A 24,609-nucleotide genomic window follows, 5' to 3' on the forward strand; every position below is an offset into this window, starting at 1 on the left:
GAGATAGCTGCAGAGATAGTGGATGTGCTGGCTATGACTTTCCAAAATTCCTTAGACTCAGCTATGGTCCCATGAGATTATGTAGGGAACTGTGAAGCTATTCACTTTGGTCGTAAGAATAGAAAAGCAGAATATTTTAAAATATTGATGTTCAAAGAAACTTGGATGTACCTGTAAAAGGACCACAGCAAGTTAGCATGCAGGTGCAACAAGCAATCAGGAAGTCAAATAAAGAAGTAATTCTACAGTTGTACAAGCCAGGGACACAGGTTTGATTCCGACCATGTCCGGTTCCGGCATGTCCACATTAACCCTTACCAACTTTTACAGATGCACTATAGAGAGCATCCTATCGGGCTGTATCACTGCTCGGCCCAGGACCGCAAGGGACTTCAGAGTCGTGAATACCGCCCAGTCCATCACACGAACCTGCCTCCCATCCATTGATTCCATCTACACCTCCCGCTGCCGGCATAATCAAGGATCCCTCCCACCCAGCTTATTCACTTTTCCAACTTCTTCCATCGGGCAGGAGATTCAGAAGTCTGAGAACACGGACGAACAGACTCAAAAACAGCTTCTTCCCCACTGTCACCAGACTCCTAAATGACCCTCTTATGGACTGACCTCATTAACACTACACCCGTGTCTGCTTCATCCGATGCCAATGCATATGTAGTACATTGTATATATTGTGTTGCCCTATTATGTATTCTCATGTATTTTCTTGAATTCTGTTTAATTCCCTTTTCTTCCCATGTACTGAATGATCTGTTGAGCTGCTTGCAGAAAAATACTTTTCACTGTACCTCGGTACACGTGACAATAAACAAATCCAATCCAAGGGTGACTGTGTGGAGTTTACACATTCTCCCTGTGTCTGAGTGGGTTTCCTCTGGGTGCTCTGATTTCTTCCCACAGTCCAAAGATGTGCAGGTTAGGTGGATTGGACATGCTAAATTCCTCTTAGTGCACAAAAGGATAGGCGGGTTTTTAAAAAAATAAATGGTTTTTATTGGGTTTTTGAGCACCTATATTTACTGTTATGTACAGAGAATAATATATATATATAGAAGAGAAGGGCACACACAAACATATAAAAAAAACCCCCAAAAAAGCAATAATAGAGATAAAAAATAAAATAAAGTAACTGGTAAGGTATTATGCACCAGCTCAACAGCAGCATCTCTGTACAATTGGCAATATTATTTACAACACACAAGTAGGCATCTTTTTTTGGGGGGCGGGGGTGTGTGTGTGTGTGTATGGAGACCGGGGTGGTAGATATACATTTGGGTGCCGGAGAAATAATTACAGAGGGCGATACTCGAATGGGTCTGGTGTTGGTGTTGTCACTTGCTTCTCCCGGATGGATTTCACTGCTGTTGTCGTCTCGCGCTCACCTCCGCTTCAGCTGTTCCTCCTGTCTTTCGGCTGTATTTCCCTTGTTCTTTGTTCCTGTAGATGGCAAGTTTGTTATCGGTTCCCGTGCCCTCCTTCCGGCTATCGTTTCCCTGCCTCCCTGGTTCTCCTCTATTGTTCCCTGTCTCTTCCCTCTTTCCCCCCTACGGTGGTTCGCCTTTCTTTCCTCTTAGGTTTAGCTGTAAGCCCCTCCTCTCCCGGTCTATCTATCCCTCTCATGCTTTGGCTACTTTCCCCTGATTCTTGGCTACCTGGCTATTCTTCTGCTTGTTCGTTGGCCACAAACAGGTCCTGGAATAATTGGGTGAAGGGCTCCCACACTCTGTGGAAGCCGTCGTCTGACCCTCGGATGGCAAATTTGATTTTCTCGATTTGGAGAGATTCCGAGAGGTCAGACAGCCAGTCTGCAGCTGTGGGTCGTGCTGCTGATCGCCAGCCGAACAGGATTCTACGGCAGGCGATCAGGGAGGCAAAGGCAAGGGCGTCCGCCCTCCTCCCCAGGAATAGAACTGGCTAGGATATGCAGGGTTACGGGGTTATGGCATGGGCCTAGGTAGGAGGCTCTTTTGAAGGATTGGTGTAGACATGATGAGTCGAATGCTGTCTATCTACATTGCAGGGATTATATGAAGGTTTTTTTGAGACCACATCTAGAATACTATGTTCAATTTTAGTCTCCACATTTATGAAAGGATATGCTTGCATTTGAGATGGTACACCATAGGTTCACTAGATTGGGTCCTTGGATAAGGAGATTGTCCTATGATAAAAGGACGAGTAAATTAGGTTTATATTCGGAGTTTAGAAGAATGAGAGGCACTCTCATTGAAACCTACAAAACGTTGAAGGGGTTAGATAGGGTAGACGCTGAGATTGTTTCTGCCAGTTGGAGAGTCTAAAATTCTCTGGATAAAGGGCCGATCGATTTGGACTGAGATGAGAAATTACTTCACTAAAGGGTTGTGAATCTTTGGAATTCTTTACCTTAAAGGATTGAGGATGTTCCATTGTTGAATACATGCAAGGCTGGGACAGACAAATTTTTGGTCTTTTGGGGAATTAGTCAGCGAACTTGGAGGGGTTAGGAGTTGAAGCCCACGATCATAATGAATGGCAGAGAAAGAGCCAAATGGACTGCTCCTGCTCCTATTTCTTGTGTTCTCCTCTCCTAAATGATTTCCCCCTTATCTTTAGACCCAAATAGATTGAAACTTCAATCGAATTATTCAACATTCCAGGGAATTCAGCCTATGTTTGCGCAATTGCACCTTGTAAGTTAACCCTTAAGAGTCCAGGAATTATTCTGGAAAGTTCACTGGCTCCTTTCAACATATGCTTCCTCTGGTCTGGTGCCCAGAATTGCCCCACATGTGTAGTCTGCGGTAGCCAGGGATAAGGGAATCCCAGATTTGAAATTATACTTTAAAGCGAAATTAGAAGAGGAGGAAAGTGGCGTTTTCGCGCCACAGGACAGCCAACTCGCTCCTAATGGCCGCCGCCGAGTCCGTCAATCAAACTGCCGCGCATGCGCGTCCGGAAGTCCCGCCTCCGCACTCCCAAGGCCGATGCCGATTGGCCGAAACGTCGGCGGCGGGGGCCCGGCTCCGGTTGGCCGGGAGAGCTGTCACCCGCCGTGGAGAGCTGTCACCCGCCGTGACGTCACCGCGCCGTTGCTAATGGCCGTCGCCTTCAGGTTTGGTTGATCTTCGTTTCCTGCAGTGAAGGCTGCTGTGAGAGCGCGCGCGCACACAGACAGACAGAGGGAGAGGCAGCCGAGGCAGGAAGAAACCAGGATTTAACGGTATGGCGGCGGCGGAGGAGGAGGCCGGTCGGCTGTTTGAGCACCGCAAGGGCTAGGCCCCGAGCTTGCGCAGGCACTGATGCACACAGGGTGAAGCTGGAGCGATTTGATCCCCTTGGCGTCTCCGTTTAATACAATGCGGCTGTTTCCCTCCCCTGCTCCCTTCACCCTCTCTTGCCATTGAATCTCCTGGAGGAGCTGAGGTGGGAAGATGCCTTTCCAGTGTTTCTGTTTGGCAGCACAGGCTCGTTTCGACTCGAAGTGGCTGAAGACGGATTTGCAGGTATTAAAAATAATTAGATAATTATTTCCCGTCTAAGTGGCGGGTGGAATCTGTAATGTGGGTTAATATAACTGTGATGATACCTCACCCCCACCCAGGTCCAGGGATGTCGATTAAGGAGAGTAAGGCTAATGGGGTGATGTGTGTGAATTTGGTTGAGTGGGTGAGGGATGCCGATTAATGCAGCGTGATCATATTTTCAGTCTCTTCTGCAGACAGACAGCCATGTATTTGGATGGTTCTTTTCTCCTTTTTACCAAATCTCCACCTCCCGCTTTCCTCTGCCTTGCTCCTGTCTGCTCCAATGATGGGGATAGGAATAGTGATCGGGAGGATTTAAAATTTATATGTATAACATATGTGCACTTATATTATCCTGTGTAGGGTCTTATTGTTCTGAGTTCAGTTGGCCTCTGCTTTGGGGTGTGTATCATCATACACTGCAAGCAGTTACCAGTACTGAAACATTATACTGTATTTAAAAGATCACTATGTACTTTCACTCAAGCAAAGGATACTTAAGGAATTGCATTACTATCAACAAAATATCAGTTGCCATACATTACCTTAATCACCTTTGGGTTTTAACTAGGCCTTGGTGAATTGGAGGCAGCAAGGTACCATTTTTAAAATAAAACATCTTTCGTAGAACTATAATTCACCGGTTTAGCCTCCTTTATACGACACTTTGTGGAAGGTATATTCATTCTGCTAAATTATTTGTATGCATTGAATAACATTCAGAATGTATTCTGTTGGCGGGTTCCTTACTGTGTGGGGGAGGGGAGGAACCTCTGGTCAATATGACTGAGGTGAAGAGTGAATTTGTGATGGGAAAAATGAGAAATTCAAAGTACTGAGTAGTGATGTAGCATGTGTAACAGATTACTTTGCTATGGAATATTAAGGTAGAGATGTGTACTTGCTCTTTCCCATGTATTTGAATTCTAAACACAATTGTACCAATAGAAGAAAGGCCATTGGCTGAAATGCTGTTCCCATATAATTCTAATTGAAGCGTGAGCTTATTTTCTCATATGTGCCATCCTTCTTCAAAAATCTTGCTGTCTTGAATGTATTTTCTGGCATTTAGTTAGAGCAGGGAGAAGGGAGAGATGTGAGAGTAGATCCTGTCTGCAAGACAGAATGACGCACACTGAATTATATTGGAATTTGCAACATGGAAGAAAGTTGTTTTGGCCTAATCAGGCCATGCTTTTCATGCGCCCACCTTGTTACCATGCGCCCACCTTGTTACCACGTATTTCTTATTCCACTTTCCATCAATGATTTATGTAACCTATTTTTAAATTTTGGCAGGGGCTCTGTTTCACTAATTTTGGTAATGCATGCAGTTAATGTGTTTAAAAAAAAGAAGAAATTTCTGATGCATGATCACTTGAGATCTGTGTCCCCTTGTTTTAGCCCCCACAATCACTACAAACAGTCCTATGATGTGGGAAGAGCTGCAAACGTGAAACAAGGTATGGGGAAAGTCCAGGCGTATGGCGTTGAGATCGAGAATCAGCCATGATCATATTGAATGGTGGAGCTGACTTGGAAGGGCCAAATGGTTTGCTGTTATTTTCTTTGCATCTATTGTAATTTGGGGATTTTCTGAACAGTTTCTATTCTGCAACAGTCACTGAATGTATAGGCTCATTAATGCAGTCGAATATCCTAAGAAAGAGGGATTGGATGCAGAGTAGGAATCGAAAGACGTGCAAGGAGATGTGACTGAAAGACAAGTCAAAGAGCAAATTTTTCAAAAACGTTTGAAGGTGGGTAAATTGTGGAAAGATGGGGATGGTTTAGGAAGAGTGGTTTAGAGTGCAGTGCCATCCATAGAGTCCCTACAGTGCAAAATGAGGTTATTTGGCCCATCGGGTCTGCACCGATCCTCTGAAAGAGCATCCTATCTAGACCCACACCTCCATCCTATTCCCACAACCCCATCTAACCTGCACATCCTTGGACACCAAGGAGTAATTTATCATGACCAATCCTCCTAACCTGCACATCTTTGGACTATGGGAGGAAACCGGAATACCTGGAGGAAATCCATGCAGGCATGGGGAGAATGTGCAAACTCCACACAGTCACCCAAGACCGGAATTGAACCCGGGTCCCTGTTGCTATGAGGCAGCAGTGCTTTCCACCGTTTCACCTATAATGCCGGGGCCATGATGCAGAGGTTGCGGGTGGGGAGGCGGAAGGAGTGGTGATTACTGGTGACGTCTGGAGGATATAAACTGGAAAATAAGTTTGAAAGATCTGGAGTGAAGCTATTGAATGGTGGAACAACAATGATAGGTGGCGGGACTCTAGGATATCAATGGAAGTGGATCTTGGGGTGAAGTAGACTGGTCTATAGTGGATAAACAATGAGATAGATCCTTGAGGGAATTGCACCTGGGAATGAGTAGGGTATGGATGAGCATTTCGGTGATGGGATCTGAGATTGATGTGGAAATACACAATGGTTGGTGATGACTGGATGGGTGAGTGATGTTTGGTTCAGTCTGAGTTTGTAATATGGGGAAGGGTGGAATCTGTGGGGGTATCAGCTGATGCACTACAGAGGTTCAGAAAAAGTCTGCTACATTGATTTGACGAACCATTTGTAGATTTTACTGAGAAATGACGATGATATTGTCATGTTTTGTTAATTTGGCTTTACAAACCTGGTGTAAATAAACTGTTTTAAATATATATCGATGAGTTTTAAAACATGACCTTGATTATTGTTTTGTTTGGAATAGCCATTGTTTAAAGAAACAAACACTCTCAGAAAGGAATTTTGAGCAAATTATTTTTTTGCTCCAAACGATCCTTTTCTGTTTGCAGTCTAGCTGTAGTGACCTGTGAGTTTCATCAGAACCCATTAATAGACCAACTTGTGTATGTTTCTTGTAGAATTTCAACAGAATTTCCCTATCACAGTAAATGTCGTGTCAGCACTGACCCTCTGAAAGAGCAGCCCATATGGGCCCACTCCCTCATCCCATTCCCACCCAACCTGCACATCTCTGGACACTAGGGGGTAATTATCCAGCTAATCTGCACATTTTTGGACTGTGGGAGGAAACTGAGCACCCGGAGGAATCCCAGGCAGTCACGGGAGAAAGTGCAGATGGAATTGAACCCGCCCTTTGACACTGTGAGGGAGCAGTGCTAACCACTGTGCCACTATTGCATTTGCTATGCCAAAATTTGCGCTTTGAGAAATCTTTAATGGGAACTAGGAATGCAGTCATACATTTAAAAAGTATTGATATACTGAACTGACATCTAGTCCCTGTTGGTATTAGTTTCCTGAGCCCATCTTTTTATTTTGTTTAAACTGTACAGATACTTTTACTGGTTGTTTTGCCTCTGTATTTTGGTCTTGTGAAGGGAGAGTTTTATTTTTAAACAGTTAATGATCTTTCAACTGCATGTACAGTATGTGATTTGTTTTCCCTCTTGAGGTATCTTGGTAAAAATTGTTGAGGTAAAAAATGTTATATTTAAATAATGTGGCTGATGTTTCTGTGAATTCCAACCAGGCTGACTCAAAAAAATGAGGAACTGTCTTTATTGTATCTGAAATATTTTGTCTTCACAAGCTTCCAGGATGGGCTTTAAATTCTAACTGAAATACGTATGCTACATTCATACGCAAGAGCTACTTTCAGGATTTCACCAGTACTTTTCTTTTACATTTTCTTTACATTTATGTTCATGAATGTATCATGAAGGATTGCTCATCGACTGTGCTGGCTTGCAAAACACTTTGAAGGATGTCACAGACTGCTGAGTACAGTTGGGAGGTTGACCTGCAGCTTTGAGGTTCAGAGCTGTGCAGGTGACCCTCGGTCCTCTTGGATAGCTTGTCAGGGGCTAACATTGCCGAAATTATCTGCTGCTATTGAGCTACCCTTTGCATATGGAAAGAAGGAAGTGGAATGCGCCCCCAATGTAATGTCAATCTGTTGTGAGTCATGGTTAAATTTACGAGAGAGAATCTAACTACTGTATTATGAGAGATATATGGCAAGGAAATCCTTGAAAGAGAAATCCTTATTGGAAATATAATAGTTTTAATAAATACATCTTTTATTTGTATGCCATCATAGCCCAATTGTGCTTAGTTTAACATAGTTCAATCTTTAAGCAAATCGACTATACTATTCTGGTATAACGAAATGACGCCCTTCCAAAAACGGAGCTATTGAACAACTGCAGCTTAAGCAAACACTGCATGTTTTTTTTCCTCCTTCGAACTTCTGGTGAGCTATTGCGATTATGTGAGGCCTACAATTTAACTAGTCCAGTTTAATTATGTTCTCCGTGTGCTCGCCTTTCCTATTTCACTTTGTCAGCTACCTAAATTGTCGACTTGCAGGTTGCGAAAGGAAACTCAATTGCAGAGAGAGGGATCCAAATATTTAACTTGGCCTTTTGGCCAATTTCTGTTTATATCTGGAAAGAGATAACCGAACCCGAGAAGGAATGGCAAAATTATATCTAACTATTCCAAAGTCCCTGCCAGAGATTTTTGTGACTGTCGATGTGCGTCTGGCCCGTTGTCTTGCCTGTCAACTGCATTTTATCAGGCCTGGAGATCTGGCTCCATTCCAGACCAGTTGTAAAAGGATGCTGGATTTTACCGTACAAGAGTTAGCATTAAGCTTGTGGGTTTACTTCAGTCTCAATTTATCTGAGACCCGTAGCTGAACGTTAGCTCCTTAAATGACTTTCTGGCTTTTCTTGAAAAGTTCTTGTACGTTTTAATATAGTGCCAGTAAACAAGAGAAACATCCCAAAATTGTTTTGTGGCCTGGTCTGGAGAGATACGCCTTGGTTGATGTATTGTTGTTTTTCCAGAATGCTTTCCAAAGCTTGCTGGGAATCCTTGGAATAGTGAACATAATGATTGATGGATTTTTAAAAAAGTCAGCAAAAGTTACAGGAAGAAATAGTGTTCTACATGTTGTAAACAAGCCCATAAAAAATGCCTTTGGGCTTCAGATCACTGTTATCTGTGAATCAAAAGACCACGGGTTCAAAATAAAAAGATAACATGCGGGAAAAACTGAGCAGGCCTGGCAGCATCTGTAGAGAGAGTGACAGAGTTAACATTTCAAGTCTGGTATGACTTCTTCAGAACTCCATGGGTTTAAGCCTGACTGAGACTTGACCATGCATTCTGACAAGTGCAATGGTGAGCGTGTATTGTACTGATGGTGGCAGGTGAAGCCCTCAATTCAGTTCCCCATTTGATGTTTCAGTTGTATGTAAATTATCCTACAAAACAATTTGGAGAGGATTTATCTCTTATTCGATGGTTATCCTCCAATGCCAGACAAAAAAATGAGTTAGTCGTTCATTCATCTAATTGTCTGTGGAGTTTTGCTGTGTGCAAATGGATTGCTCGAAAAGGCATTCTCTCATTCTGCAGAGACACCGATGAAACCCACCACTACCACTTTTGACCCTGTCACTGTCTCTGATTTATCACACTGCTTGTTCCATATTGACATTTATAGGGTGAGCTCCACTCCTATCAGCTAAATGAGGCTGAACAAGAGCATTTGCTACCTTGGGGAGTTATTTAATCCTGAGATTAGCTTCTGACCACGTATCCACTCCATCACCGAGACTGCCTTATTCCACATCCGTAACATTGTCCAATTACGGCCCTGCCTCCGCACATCTGCTGAAAACATCATTCCTTTGTTATCTCTGGACATGCCCATTCCACTATTTTCCTGACTGGCCTTCCATCTTCTACCCTCCATAAACTTGAGTTAATCTAAAACTCTGCTGCCTGGATGCTACATCGTTGTTCAGAAGTATTGTCTGTAAAGCATGGTGCAATGTTTTCAAGATGTGAGTCACGCTATTTGGAAGCATCCTCTCCATCAGTTAGAGTCTGGCGCTCACTGTTGTTTTGTAGACCATGGGCTGGATTCCCCGTACCCCGACACCGAAATCACGGCGAGGGCGGAGAATCCATTTTCCCGCAAGGAATTGGGACCGGTGCCGGTTCCCCGAAAACCTGCGCAGCCTAGGACCTACCTGGGGCCATTGCCAAAGGCCCGCTCCGCCATTCTCTGCCCCCGACCAGCCGAAGACCTGACGGCGTGGATCTAATATGGTCCAGCCGGTTGGGATACTCGCGTGGCGACTGTTGACTCAGTCCGCAGCCGCTTGGTCGGGGGTGGGGGGCAATTGGAGGGCCTTGTAAGCGGCTGGGAAATGGTTGGGTGCGCGGCCAATCGGGGGTTTTCTATTTCGGGTCCAGCTCCGCAGTCCGAGTCCACCATGGCCTGTGCACATACGCGGCCTCCGACCCGGAAGTGCGGGGCCCATGACCCGGAAGTGCGGGGACCATATCTGCAGCAAAAGCTGCTAGATCTACGCCGGGTACCTGCTAGCCCACTGCATGGCTAGGAATTTGTGGCTCTTTCATGCCAGTGTTTCTGGTGTGAAACTCCACAGTTTTGACGCCTGCGTGGGGATAGAGTCCCAATAATGGAGAATCCAGCCTCATAATTTAGCATATTAATGCATCTTGAAATGAAAAATGAAATGAAAATCGCTTATTGTCACAAGTAGGCTTCAAATGAAGTTGATGTGCAAAGCCCCTAGTCACCACATTCTGGCACCTGTTCGGGGAGGCTAGTACGGGAATTGAACCGTGCTCTGGCCTGCCTTGGTCTGCTTTAAAAGCCAGCTATTTAGCCCTGTGCTATTATTGTCACAAGTCGGCTTCAAATGAAGTTGTTGTGAAAAGCCCCTAGTCGCCACATTCTGGCACCTGTTCGGAGAGGCTAGTACGGGAATTGAACCGTGCTGCTGGCCTGCCTTGGTCTGCTTTAAAAGCCAGCTATTTAGCCCTGTGCTAAACCAGCCCCTATTTAACATCTTGGGCAAAATTATGAGGTATAGTTGTGGGGAGGGTTGGTACAGATTGGAAGTGAGAGGTACGAAGAGAGGAGGTCTTCTCTATTACATAAGAAAGTAACTGTCTCTGAGGACCAAGCTGAACGTAACAGCAAATATCTCGATCATTGCTTGAAGAAGAAACTTGTGCAATTTTCATTTCTCTTTATCCTGCTCATACCCAATCCCAAAATAAAGTATTCAACTGACCTAATATTCTAATTAAAGGCACTCTGCATATGGGAGAAATATCCAATCTTGTCAGGTCACCCCAATGTGCCCATTAATTGTTCATGTGTATCTCAATCTACTAATGCTAGCAGATTATAATTCGGAATGCATCCTGGAAAGAGGATGTAGTGGTAAGCACAGCTTCTTCAAAGCTTCCAGCTCCATGAAATTCAAATGAAATACCAAGAAGAAAGAAAATCATCCAGAAATTGCTCAAGATTTATTGGCTAGATTGATGGGGCTTGTGGTTTGGAGGTGCCCACATACATCACGTTGCCGCATGGCTTTAGTTTTTTATTGAGGTGTGTCTGATTTTTTTCAAAGTTGCTCAAAGCAGCTTGGAGTTAAACAATCGTTACTTTTTAAATGAGTTATTCCATGTAGAAGTAGTGTGAATAATGAATAAATGAGAATGCAGCCCCACCGCTTTATGCTTGCTTCAGGCAGCCCCCTGTGTCAGGCAAATGCACTGACCATTTGTCATTGCCATAGCAGTCAATTGCAAAGATGCCACTTAACACATTTAAGCATGTTGGCTGTTTAGGGCTGTATAAGAGCTGGATGCTTTGTCATAACTACACAAGTTGCAATCAGCCCATTTCAAGTGTGAATTAATTGAGCTGTATTACAAAGATACACGTCTATTGAATGACTGATGCATTGTAGCAACAAATTGAATCTGCAAGAGACTCTTTAGCAATAGCAATAAAGATGGAGGCTTGGGGTAAATCCACGATTTTGATTTTTTTGTATGCATGATGCAGTAGTTTTACTGTTCACTTTATTGGGCGACAAATCTCACTAACCCCAGTGGTGGATAACGTATTTTGGAGTAGATTGCTACGTAAATTATTGCAACCTTTTCAATAGTTGTACTGTATTGTCACAAGCTGATGGGTCTGTGGTTGCATATGTGTTTGGTCACCTTCTTCAAATATGGGAGCCACATTAATCTGTTTTCAATTCAGTGATATCTTCCCAATGTCCATTGACTCCTCCAATAATTCTTGATGCTTTGCATTTCTCTTTTCTTGTCTATCTCAGCACTTTGGGGTAACTGTTATTCGTCCAATATGATTTGTTGGTTTTGAGTCCGTTTAGTCTGCCTGGGACTTCTGTTCCACATGGGGAAGTCATTGATTAAACCAAGGATATGTTGACAAAAGGGCATGCTGCTGATATCTTCCTTTGTGATAATGTGTATTTTATGGCTTGTGCTTCTTCAGCACTTGCCACCTTCCTGTTGTGCTTAACCCTAGCTGCTATTGCCTTTTCCTGATCTATTTTTGTCCCTGTTGCATTACTGTACATCTTCTATTATATTGTTCCAAGGGTTGCCCTAGCCTAGTGAGTGTTTTTATTCTGTGACACACTTTTGTGTTCGAGAGATGCTCCACTTGTTCTGAATTAAAGCATTAATGTATTTTCTACCATATTTCATTGCACTTAAAAAGGAGCCAAACATATCACTTTTAATTATTTTATGGGAAGTGGACATGATAGGCCTTTGTTGCCCATCTCTAATTGCCCTTGAGAAAATAGTGGTGAGCCTGCTTCTTGAACCATTGCAATCCATCTGGTGTAGGTATACACACAGTGCTATTAGGAAGAGAGTTCCAGAATATTGATCCAACAACAGTGAAGGAACAATGATAAAACTCCCAAGACAGGATAGTGGCAGCTTGGAGGGGAACTTGCAGGTGGTCGTGATCCCATGCATCTGCTGCCTTTGTCTTTCTAGATGGAAGAGGTTTGGAAGGTACTGTTTGGTGCGTTTCTGCAGTGCGTCTTGTAGGTAGACTGCTGTCAGTGGGAATGTTTAAGTTGGTAGATGGTGTGCTATCAGCTGGGCTGCTTTGTCCTGGGTTGTGTCAAGTTTCATAAATACATAGAAGATAGGAGCAGGAGGAGGCCTTTTGGCCCTTCGAGCCTGCTCATTCATTCGTCACAATCATGGCTGATTATCCAATTTAATAGCCTAATCCTGCTTTCTCCCCATTGCCTTTGATCCCACTCCCCCCAAGTGCTATACCAAGTCGCCTCTTGAATATATTCAAAGTTCAGTGTTGTTGGAGCTGCATTCATCAAGGCAAATGCTGAGTATTTGATCACATTTCTTCCTTACATCTAGTAGATGGTGAAGAGGCTTTGGAGAGTCACGAGGTGAGTTACTTGTTGCAAAAATCCCAACCTCTAACTTGCTTTTGTAGGCACAGTATTTATGTGGCTAATTCAGTTCAATTTCTGAATAATGGTAACCCCAAGGATGAAAATGGGGGATTCAGCTATGGTAATGTCATGGGCTGACAGTTCGATTCTCTTTTGTTGGAGATGGTCATTGCCTGGCACTTGTGTGGTGTGATGTTACTAGCTGCTTTTCAACCCAAGCCTACATATTGTCCAGGTCTTGTTGCATATGGACATGGGTTGCTTCAATATCTGAGGAGCCTTGAATTATGTTGAACATTGCAGACATCAGCCAACATCCTCACTTCTACTTTTGATGGAGGGAAGGTCATTAATGAAGCAGTTGAAGGTGGTTGGGCCTAGGGCAGGGGTGGGAAAACTACGGCCCGCGGGCCACATGCGGCCCGCCAAAGGTCTTTATGCGGCCCACCAAGTCATTAAAAAAAAAAAAAAATTTTTTTTTTACGGTTAATGGGGGGGGGGGGGGGGGGGGGGGGCTGTTGGGTTACTTACTGGTATAGGGTGGATACGTTGATTTGAGTAGGGTGACCATTGCTCGGCACAACGTCGAGGGCCGAAGGGCCTGTTCTGTGCTGTACTGTTCTATGTTCTGTGCTGTATTGTTCTATGTTCTATATGAGGCGCCCAGAATCATAACCGGGTGAAGTAATTATTTTACTTAATATACTATGCGGCCCTTTAAAATTGTGAATTTCTGAATGTGGCCCTTGCATGGAAAAGTTTGCCCACCCCTGGCCTAGGGCATTACCCTGAGGAATTCCTGCAGTGATGCCCTGGGACTAAGCTGATGAACCTCCAACAACCACAGCTATTTTCCTTTGTGCTCAGTATGACTCCAACTAGCGTCATACTTGGCTTTCCCCGATTCCCATTGACTTCAGTTTTGCTGGGGCTCTTTGATGCCACACTCGATCAATTGTAGCATTGGTGTTAAGAGCAGTCGCTGTCACTCACCTCTGGAGTTCAACTCTTTCGTTCACATTTGGAACAAGGCAGTAATGCCCTAGTGAAACCCAAACTGAGTGTCTGTGAGCAGATCACTGCAGTGTAAAGCAAAGTCAAGGCTCCATTGTCCCAGATGACCATAGGTTACTTTCCCCTTTGGGGGGGAGAGCTGACTGGTGGTAGTTTAACCTGAGGATCACCACACGTCGGTCGAGGCATGAAGTTGAGAAGGTGAGCCTTCATGAATAACCTCACCCGGTATGAGAATTGAACCCACTCTGCATCACAAACCAGCTATTCAGCCAACTGAGCTAAACCGGCCCAAAAGTGCTGCTTGATAGCACTGTCGACAACATCATCCATCACTTAGCAGATGATTGATAGTAACTGATAGGGCATTAATGGGCCAGATTGGATTTATCCTGCTGGACATAACTGGGCAAGTCTTTACATTGTTGGGTAGATGCCAGTCAGAAGCTGTACTGGGGGGCAGCTATTTCTGCATTGTTGCTGGGATTTTCAGGCCCCACAACCTTTGTAGTATCCAGCGCCTTCAACCCGTTTCTTGTTGCCACATGGAGTAAACCGAATCGACTGGCATCTCAGCAGGCGATCAAGATGGATCATACACTCGGCACTTCTGGCTGAAGATTGGTGTCAGTTCTCCTGTTTTTTGGTATTCCTGATTTGCAGGACTTGTTTTTGGTGCTATGCTTCCATTACTTCTACGTTTTTCTGTCATTCAGTTACACCAGGGCAAGAGGATGCTTTCCTCCTGTGGTTCTCTTGACACAGTATCCTTCAATAATATTGCTGAACAATGTCTGCCACTGAAAATGCAAAGGCAAGTTTGTTTACTTGGACAGATTTAAAAGCAAGTATTAGTAAAAATTCCAATTTTATAATTTTCCACTTAAATAGTCTTGAGTAATCTTGAGAGTTTGCCATTCTTATACTTAACTGAATTTCTTACAAAGTAATTAAGATTTTTTTCCTGTGTATTTATGGTGCCAAGATTGTTTTAAAGAAGGTTAACTGGTCTTTTTGCAAATGGCAGGCAGTGACTAGTGGAGTACCACCGGGTTCGGTGCTGGGACCCCAGCTATTCACAATGTATATTAATAATAATCATTATTGGTTAACAAGTAAGCTTACATTAACACTGCAATGAAGTGACTGTGAAAGTCCCCTAGTTGCCACACTACGGCGCCTGTACGGGTACACTGAGGAAGAATTCAGAATGCCCAATTCACCTAACAAGCACGTCTTTCGGGACTTGTGGGAGGAAACCGGAGCACCCAGAGGAAACCCATGCAGACACTGGGAGAACGTGCAGACTCCGCACAGACAGTGACCCAAACCGGGAATCGACCCCGGGTGCCTGACGCTGTGAAGCAACAGTGCTACCCACTGTGCTATTGTGGAACAAAATGTAATATCTCCAAATTTGCAGATAACACAAAGTTGGATGGGAAGGGTGAGCTGTGAGGAGGATGCAGACCTTTCAGTATAATTTGGACAAGTTGAATGAGTTGGCAAATTAATGGCAGATCAGTATAATTTTGATAAGTGTGAGTTTATCCACTTTGGTAGCAAAAACAAGAAGGCAGACTACTATCTGAATGGCCATAAATTGGGAGAGGGGAATGCCCTCATACACAAGTCTGAAGGTAAGCGTGCAGGAGCAGCAGGAGATAAAGAAGGCAAATGGCATGAGCATAGGGAGAGGATTCGAGTACAAGAGCAGGGATGTCTTGCTGCAATTATATAGGGCCTGCACAGCTGGAATATTGTGTGCTGTTTTGGTCTCCTTATCTGATGAAGGATGTTCTTGCTCGAGAAGGAGTGCAGCGAAGGTTTACCAGATTGATTCCTGGTATGGTGGGACTGATGTATAAGGAGAGATTGAATCGCTTAGGATTTTATTTGTCTGAGTTCAGAACCATGAGGGTGTATCTCATAGAAACCTATAAAATTCTAATAGGATCAGACAAGATAGATGCAAGAAGGATGTTCCCGATGGTGGGGGTGTCCAGAACCAGGGGTCACAGTCTGAGGATGCAGGGTAGACTATTTATGACATGGATGAGGAGAAATTACTTCACCCAGAGAGTGATGCGCCTCAGGAATTCAATACCACAGGAAGTAGTTGAGGCCAAATATTGTATGTTTTCAAGAAACAGTTAGATATAGCACTTAGGTGAAGGATATGGGAGAAATTAGGATTTGGCTATTGAGTTGGATGATCAGACATCATCATAATGAATTGCGGAACAGGCTCGAAGGGCTGAATGGCCTCCTCCTGCTCCTATTTTCTATGTTTCTGTATTTCAGCTATTTTTTCCTGCAATATTAAAGTGTAGCTAGTGATGTGATGAACAAAATGTGGCAGCCAATTTGCACACAAAAGCATCCACAAACAACTAGATGATAATGGCAGGTCATCTGTAATTGTGACGTTTCTTCAGGGATAAAGGCCCAGGGCGCTGGGAATAGCTCCCATGCCCCAGTGCTGTGGGATCTTGAGAGAGTGGACTGTTTAGCAGTTTGACATCTCATCCGAAACACAGCATCTCTGGCAGCTCGGTACTGTGCCGGATGGAGTGTCAGCCGAGACTTTTGAGCTCAAGCCTCTGGAATGGAACATGTACCCATAATCTACTGCTTCAAAGGCAAGATTTAACTACCGCTTTAGCAAGGCAAGGCAGCAGCATCTGTGAAAGAGAAACAAAGTTGACATTTCAGGTCTGTGAACTTTTGTCAGAACTGGAAAACGTTACAGATGTAGCAGGTTTTAAATAGGTACTTGGGTAGGAGAAGTGGAGAGGGGAGGAAGGAACCAAAGGGGAGGTGTGTGATGGAGTGGGACCCGGGGCAGAGTCAGCACCTGTCTGAATACATGGGAGCAGTAGTTATGAGCTGAAATTGTTGAACTTGAGAATCTGTTGGCATGCTATAAAGTGCAAAATCAAAATAGGAGGTTGCTGTTCCCTGAGTTTCCTTTGCGCTTCATTGGGACAGTTAATGAGGCTGAGGTCAGAGTGAGACGGACATCAAAAATGGCAAATGATGGGAAGCTCATGGGTTGCGCTTCCAAACTGAATGGAGATATTCTGCAAAGAGATCACTCAATCTGTGCTGTCTCATCCACATTGGGGACAAGAAGCAATGAGATCAGTGTACTAAATGGAAAAAAACCAAGTAAATCGCTGCTGTTTCACCTTCAAGGAGTGTTAAGGGTCTTGGGCGATGGGAAGGGATGAGGTAAAAAAGGACATGTATTGCACCTCCCACCCTTGCATGGGAAGGAGACTGGGTGTTATAGGTGATGGAGGAGTAGACCAGGATGTCATGTAGGGGGGGGGGAAGAGTTCCTGTGAAAATGCTTGGAGGGGTGGACAGGGGAAGGTCTGTTTGGGGTGGCCTCGCATTGAAGGTGAAATTAACATGAGACTCACTTTTAAAATCAATCAAGTAGTGTTGTAATATGTGGCCTTGTTTTAGGGCTGTTAGCTTCAGAATTGGAGAGTTGCTTATGAAATTGGGTCTACAGGAACTATGAGGATCTCCTGATATAGGTTCTGTAAATACTCTGCAGGAACCCAAACATCTCAAAGGCATGCCCAAGAAATGTAAATGTTAGGAAAGAGTAGAAACATTGTTTTTTTCCCCCTCCCTTGGCCAATTGTGATGCTACTTGTTTGAGCCTCAGACCTTTGGTCTGTGCGCCTCAGTAGCACCTCTTAACAGCTTAAATATGTTTTTATATGTTTTGTTTTTAATGTCTAAACTTAGATATCCTTCTTGTTGTTTGAATTCAAACAACATGGGCTTATTTCCAACCGATGAAGGTAATATGAAGCCTGTGACTATGAATATTTTTGTTGTTACGAAGAACAAAAGAAGAACAAAGAAAAGTACAGCACAGGAATAGTCCCTTCGGCCCTCCAAGCCTGCGCCGACCATGCTGTCCATCTAAACTAAAATCTTCTACACTTCCTGGGTCCGTATCCCTCTATTCCAGGGGTGGGCAAACTTTTCCGTGCAAGGGCCACATTCAGAAATTCACAATTTTAAAGGGCCGCATAGTATATTAAGTAAAATAATTACTTCACCCGGTTATGATTCTGGGAGCCTCATATAGGACATAGAACAGTACAGCACAGGAATAGTCCCTTCGGCCCTCCAAGCCTGCGCCGACCATGCTGTCCATCAAAACTAAAATCTTCTACACTTCCTGGGTCCGTATCCCTCTATTCCAGGGGTGGGCAAACTTTTCCGTGCAAGGGCCACATTCAGAAATTCACAATTTTAAAGGGCCGCATAGTATATTATGTAAAATAATTACTTCACCCGGTTATGATTCTGGGCGCCTCATATAGGACATAGAACAGTACAGCACAGAACAGGCCCTTCGGCCCTCGACGTTGTGCCGAGCAATGATCACCCTACTCAAGTCAACATATCCACCCTATACCAGTAAGTAACCCAACAGCCCCCCCCCATTAACCTTAAAAAAAATAATAAAAAATTTTAAAAAAAATAAAAAATTTTTTTTTTTTTTTTTTAATGACTTGGTGGGCTGAATAAAGACCTTTGGCGGGCCGCATGCGGCCCGCGGGCCGTAGTTTGCCCACCCCAGCTCTATTCCCATCCTATTCATGTATTTGTCAAGATGCCCCTTAAATGTCCCTATCGTCCCTGCTTCCACCACCACCTCTGGCAGCGAGTTCCAGGCTCCCACTACCCTCTGTGTAAAAAAAAAAAAACTTGCCTCGTACATCTCCTCTAAACCTTTTCCCTCGCACCGTAAACCTATGCTGCCTTGTAATTGACCCCTCTACCCTGGGGAAAAGCCTCTGACTATCCACTCTGTCTATGCCCCTCATAATTTTGTAGCCTCTATCAGGTCGCCCCACAACCTCCATCGTTCCAGTGAGAACAAACCGAGTTTATTCAACCGCTCCTCATAGCTAATATTGTTATTTGCTGCAGGGCTACGGTGCTGGTTTCTTAACTTTGGCAGATGATATCTGTTTTGCAACATAATAACTTGTTGCCAACCAGCTGACTGATGAGTGGGAAGTGACCTAAACACAGTGCAGTCTGGTAACCTGGAAGAGGCTTTGATGCAATAATTGGCCTTTTCATCAGTTTTGAAGACCGCATTGTTGGATGCTTTCATTTCTTTTAAATTTGTATCTCCAATGCCAGGAATATGAGTTTAGGCAGTTTCACTGGCAGCATTAAACTGTAAAATTTTAACTGTTGTGTGGTGTGTTTTGACACAGCAGTGACATAAACGAGTTCCATCAATTTCAATAGTGCAGTATAGCTGAAGTTAAAGGTTATTTGGCTGATTGATGTGTGAAATGGAATCAAATGGTTTCATCTGCTTGGTAGATGATTATTTTTGACTTGTTGCCAAGAGATAGAAGAGTAGAAGAAACAGTGCTGTTTACATAACCAACCTGTACTTTTACAGAAGGTTGCTTTTATTGCCCTCTATCTGCTCTCAGTCCTCAGATGTAACAATGAAAGGCCTTTGTCTTCCAGTTTCGACCTCTGTCTCCAACACATTCATTGAACCTCTGTTTCTCCCATGTTAATGACATGAGTGAGGGAGTGGAGCTTTGTCTCTCCAATTTTTTAGCTGACACTAAGTTGTATGGATGGGGATGGAGCAGGAAGTTGAATGTAGACAGATTGAGTGGGAAAACAAAAATCTACTTGGGTCTCGGATAAACCTGATCTTGTTTAATAGTGAGATGCAAGGAGGAACAAAGAGATTTTGGTGCCCATGTTCATTAGGACAGGTGAGGAGCTGGATTTTGGAGCCAATGTTGAATGAATGGCCTCTGCTTTTGTTCTGCTTACATTTTATCATGGACTTTGGGGTTTTGGACACTTGAGATTAGATGTCATTTTGGTATAGTGCTCTCCTCCGAGGGAGGAGGTGGTGTAATGGTATTGTCACTGGACTAGTAATCCAGAGACCCAGCACAATGCTCTGGCAATCACGGGGCCTCACGGTAGCATGGTGGTTAGCATCAATGCTTCACAGCTCCAGGGTCCCAGGTTCGATTCCCGGCTGGGTCACTGTCTGTGTGGAGTCTGCACGTCCTCTCCGTGTGTGCGTGGGTTTCCTCCGGGTGCTCCGGTTTCCTCCCACAGTCCAAAGATGTGCGGGTTAGGTGGATTGGCCATGCTAAATTGCCCGTAGTGTCCTAAAAAGTAAGGTTAAGGGTGTGGGGGGTTGTTGGGTTACGGGTATAGGGTGGATACGTGGGTTTGAGTAGGGTGATCATTGCTCGGCACAACATCGAGGGCCGAAGGGCCTGTTCTGTGCTGTACTGTTCTATCTATCATAATCCGGGGTCAAATCCCACCATGGTAGATGGTGAAATTTGAATTCAATAAAAATAAATGTCTAATGGTGACCATGAGTCCATTGTTGTAAAAACCCATCTGTTTCAGTAATGTCCTTTTAAGGGAAGGAAATCTGCCACCCTTACCTGGTCTGGCCTACATGTGGCCCCCGATCCATAGCAATGTAGTTGACCCTTAAATGCCTTCCCAAAATGGTCTGGCAAGCCACTCTGTTCAAGGCCAATTAAGATGCTGACCTTGCTAGTGGTGCCCACGAATGAAAACATTAAAAAAAAACTGGGATCTGGGACCTGTGTGAACAGGATAAATAATTTTGTATCCCCATAAGTGATCAGATTGAAGAATTTTGACTGATACACGCAGAGTCTGAACCAGGAAGTGTAGGGTGGAATAGTAACTATCAAAATATGTCCATAAAGGGGCTTCAAGAAGTGAGGCAAATGGCATTCAGAAAGAAAATAAAAGAGGCTGTTTGGCAGTAATTAAGATACCACGCTGATTTTGAAAAAATGTACTCGTACCTGAATGGGTATCATTTACTACGTATCTATCACATGACAGTGGCAATATCATTGCGTTCCATGTGTTTTAAATGCCAAGTCACTGGGTGAGATTCTGTTACAGTAACGCTTCTGGAAGGGCAGGGCAATTTGGTTAGCAGCTTCCTGGTTTCTTTGCTTAACTCCACGTGTATGGGCGCTGAAAGTTGAAGTCCGATAATGGTGACTACCGATGGTGTAATTTTTACCGCAAAATCTGGGACAAGGTTACGGCTTGTAGGTATATTGAAGAAGGAACCAAGTTAGCAGTGGTATGTTACCTGATTTTTAAAATAGATTTAGAGTACCCAATTTATCGTGGCCAATTTACCTACCCTGCACATCTTTTTGGGTTGTGGTGGTGAGACCCATGCAGACACGGGGAGAATGTGCAAACTCCACACGGACAGTGACCTGGGGCCGGGATCGAACCCAGGTCCTCGGTGCCATGAGGCAGCAGTGCTAACCACTGCACCACCGTGTTACCCGAGTGTTACCTGGTTAATCTGAATTTTCAGAAAGTGATTTTGAAATGTTAGATCTGAAAGATTGAGTTTATAATGATAGTGAGTAGTATAAATATGAAATTGGCAAGCTGTATTGTGAATGTCCTTGGCAGTAGGTAAAAGATGATGATTAATGTGTGCAGAAGACCAATATAACAGATCTGCCTGTCTGTTAATTTCACTGTGGCTAATGCATGCATCGCACTTGAAATGCAATATTCAACAGTAAATTGCAACTGAAGTGGTAGGTAGTATGCGGGTGACTGTGTCATAAATGAGAATGAAATGTACCAATCAAGAATTTCAAGCACTATATATCAAAGATTGCAGTCATCAAATGACTACCAATAGGGTTTTTTAATTGTAAAGAGATAAAATAATATAGATCTTAGGAAAACAGTTCAGTATAACTATTTGCCTTGGTGTTTAAAATGTCTACAACGTTCTCTGTCAGAGGTGAGTTACTCTAGGAGAAGCCTGGGGCTGCAATTCATAGCATTTCTCAGAGCTTTTGTTAAGTTCATTGAATGCAAAGGCTTGAAAAAGAAGCAGACGTCTCCCTCTCCCACCTTTGCTATTTTTGTTGGGGCTGACACAAGTATAAAGGAAAACCCTGTAAATACATAAGATCAAACATGATGCCAATGAAACACCTATATATTTAAGAGGGGGGGGCTATTTTCGATATGGAGGGGGGGGGGTTCTATCCCTACTTTGTAAATATATGGTATTTTTGTAAACTTGGGGGAAAAAATCGTTAAAAATATCAATAAAAATATTTTTTTTTAAAAGGAAAAGAAGCAGACCAACACCCAGAATAAGTTATAAGAAAATGGCCAGTGCTGTACAAATCCTAGAATCTAGATAAATAAAATCTTCCTTTAAAACTGAAGGAACACCACATTATTTTGGAATTTATGGGCATACGACTTGCAGCTTGCAAATCTTTTCCCCATTTGCCCTGTGAGGATAAGGTCTAATAGTATGGGTGAACCAGGAAAGTCATTATAAGGATGTTAAGCGTATCTTTAAGATGAAAAGCAAAGTAGATAGCTATTTAAAAAAATGGTTGGAGGGAGAGAACAATCCCTCTTCATGACTTGTAGCATGGAAGGGTTCTTTTATTGTTCGGTCACCGGAGATTAATTCAAATTATTTATTTTGAAGTGGGTACCTAAAGCTGTAGGCAATATTCCAAAGCGCAGTGATGTCTAGAAAAGAGCTTAGCAAAGAGCAGAATTAAATGATTGTGCTCAAATTGCTGCAAAAATGAATGAAAGAGAATATGTTCAAATATTTACAAAGTGAGATAATAACTTAAATTCCATAATTAGAGAGTGTTGAGCTCAACTAAAACTAGGGATTAGAAAGAATTTATTTTGTTCCAACATTAACTATATATCTGATCTTGGCTCTTGAAAATAGTTCAAATAGTTGTTTCAAAGTTCTTGTTTTTTGAAAAAAAGAAGCTTTATAGAGCTTGAAGAATGGTACTGAAGGTTATAAATGATGAAATGATCTGAACAGCACAAGCAACAAATTGTTTAGTCGAAGGAGCAGGCAGTTGGCGTTTGTTTACTCAGTACATATCAGCATAAAATGATGCTCAGACTTTGTTGTTTCTGTCTTATGCCTTATTCAGTTTCATTAGTTTTCCTTTTTATAAATGTTTTTATTGTGTTTTTGAACAAAGTATATTTACCATTTTGTACACAGAATAGGAGAAAAGCACACACAAACATACCACAAAAGGAACAAACCTACATAACATAAAATAACTGGTAGGGTATTATGCACAACTCAACAGCAGCAACTCTGTACAATTGGCAATATTATTTTTGACGTGCAGGGTAGGTGGATTGGCCACGCTAAATTGCCCCTTAATTGGAAAAATTAATTTGGTACTCTAGGGGGCAATACGCGAGTGGTGCTGGTGTTGTCACTTGCTCCTCCTGGATGGATTTTGCTGCCATTGTCATCTCGCGTTCACCTCTGCTTCAGCCGTTCGTTCTGTCTTTCACCTGGATTTTCCTTGTTCTCCGTCCCTGTAGATGCCATGTTTATTATCGATTCCCATGCCCTCTTTCAGGCTATCATTCCCATGCCCCCTCCCCCGGTCTATCCCACCCTCTCATGCCTTGGCTACTTTGCCCTGATTCTTCGCTACCTGGCTATTCTTCTGCTTGTTCGTTGGCCACAAACAGTTCCTGGAACAATTGGGTGAATGGCTCCCACGTTCTGTGGAAACCGTCGCCTGACTCCCGCATGGCGAATTTGATTTTTCTCCATTTGGAGAGATTCTGAGAGGTCGGACAGCCAGTCTGCAGCTTTGAGTGGTGCTGTTGACCGCCAGCCGAACAGGATTCTACGGCGGGTGAACAGGGGGGGGGGGGGGGCAAAGGCAAGGGCGTCTGCCCTCCTCCCCAGGAATAGATCTGGCTGGTCTGATATCCCGAAGACCGCCACTTTCGGGCAAGGCTCCACCCTCTTCCCTACCACCTTGGACATTGCCTCGAAGGAGGCTGTCCAGTACCCCGCAAGTCTGGGGCAAGACCAGAACATGTGGGCGTGGTTGGCCGGGCCTCCTTGGCACCATTCGCATCTATCCTCCACCTCTGGGAAGAACATACTCGTATGGGTTCTTGTTAAGTGGGCTCTATGTACCACTTTTAGTTGTGTCAGGCTGAGCCTTTTGCACGTGGAGGTGGAGTTGACCCTATGCAGTGCTTCGCTCCAGAGTCCCCACCCTATTTCAATCCCCAGGTCTTCCTCTCATTTCTTTCTTGTTGTGTCCAGTGCGGTGTCGGCCCTTTCTACCAGTCGGTCATACATGTCGCGACAGTTCCCTTTATCTAGGATGCTTGCATCCAGTAACTCTTGCAGTAATGTCTGTTGTGGCGGTTGTGGGTACATCCTTGTCTCCTTTTCATAGGAAGTTTTTGAGTTGCAGGTACCTTAGCTCGCTCCCCCTGGCTAGCTGGACTTTCTCTGTCAGTTCGTCCAGTGTTGCGATCCTGTTTGTCTAGAGCTTTGAAAAAGGCCTTGGGGATGTAGATCGGGATAGATCTAAGTAGGAAGAGGTACCTGGGCTGTACGTTCATTTTGATTGTCTGGACTCTCCCCGCGAGGGAGAGTGGGAGTGTGTTCCATCTTTGCAGGTCCTTTTTTACTTCCTCCGTCAGACTGGTGAGGTTCCATTTGTGGATCCCTTTCCAGTCATGGGCTATTTGGATCCCCAGGTAGCGGAATTTGTGTCGGGCTTGTTTAAACGGCAGTCCCATTAGTGCTGCCCCACCTACTTGTGGGTGTACTGGGAAGATCTCGCTTTTGCTCATGTTGAGTTTGTAGCTCGAG

The 24,609-nt window shown here is 43.8% G+C and overlaps 1 protein-coding gene across 9 annotated transcripts in view; it reads left to right on the plus strand.

The window, feature by feature from the left end:
* Positions 1-3,130: 3,130 nt before the first annotated feature.
* Positions 3,131-24,609, plus strand: part of herc2 (HECT and RLD domain containing E3 ubiquitin protein ligase 2) — a 297,727-nt gene continuing 276,248 nt past the window's right edge. For 7 of the 9 annotated variants that reach the window (XM_038818501.1, XM_038818504.1, XM_038818505.1 and 4 more), the window contains exon 1: positions 3,131-3,506. In XM_038818501.1, the coding sequence (XP_038674429.1) occupies positions 3,435-3,506 (72 nt within the window). In that variant the 5' untranslated portion in view covers positions 3,131-3,434. The remainder of the gene's footprint in view (positions 3,507-24,609) is intronic. The other 2 variants (XM_038818499.1, XM_038818500.1) reach the window with 1 other exon arrangement.

The sequence above is a fragment of the Scyliorhinus canicula genome, chromosome 14 (assembly GCF_902713615.1).
Source record: "Scyliorhinus canicula chromosome 14, sScyCan1.1, whole genome shotgun sequence".
Classification (NCBI taxonomy): Eukaryota; Metazoa; Chordata; class Chondrichthyes; order Carcharhiniformes; family Scyliorhinidae; genus Scyliorhinus; species Scyliorhinus canicula.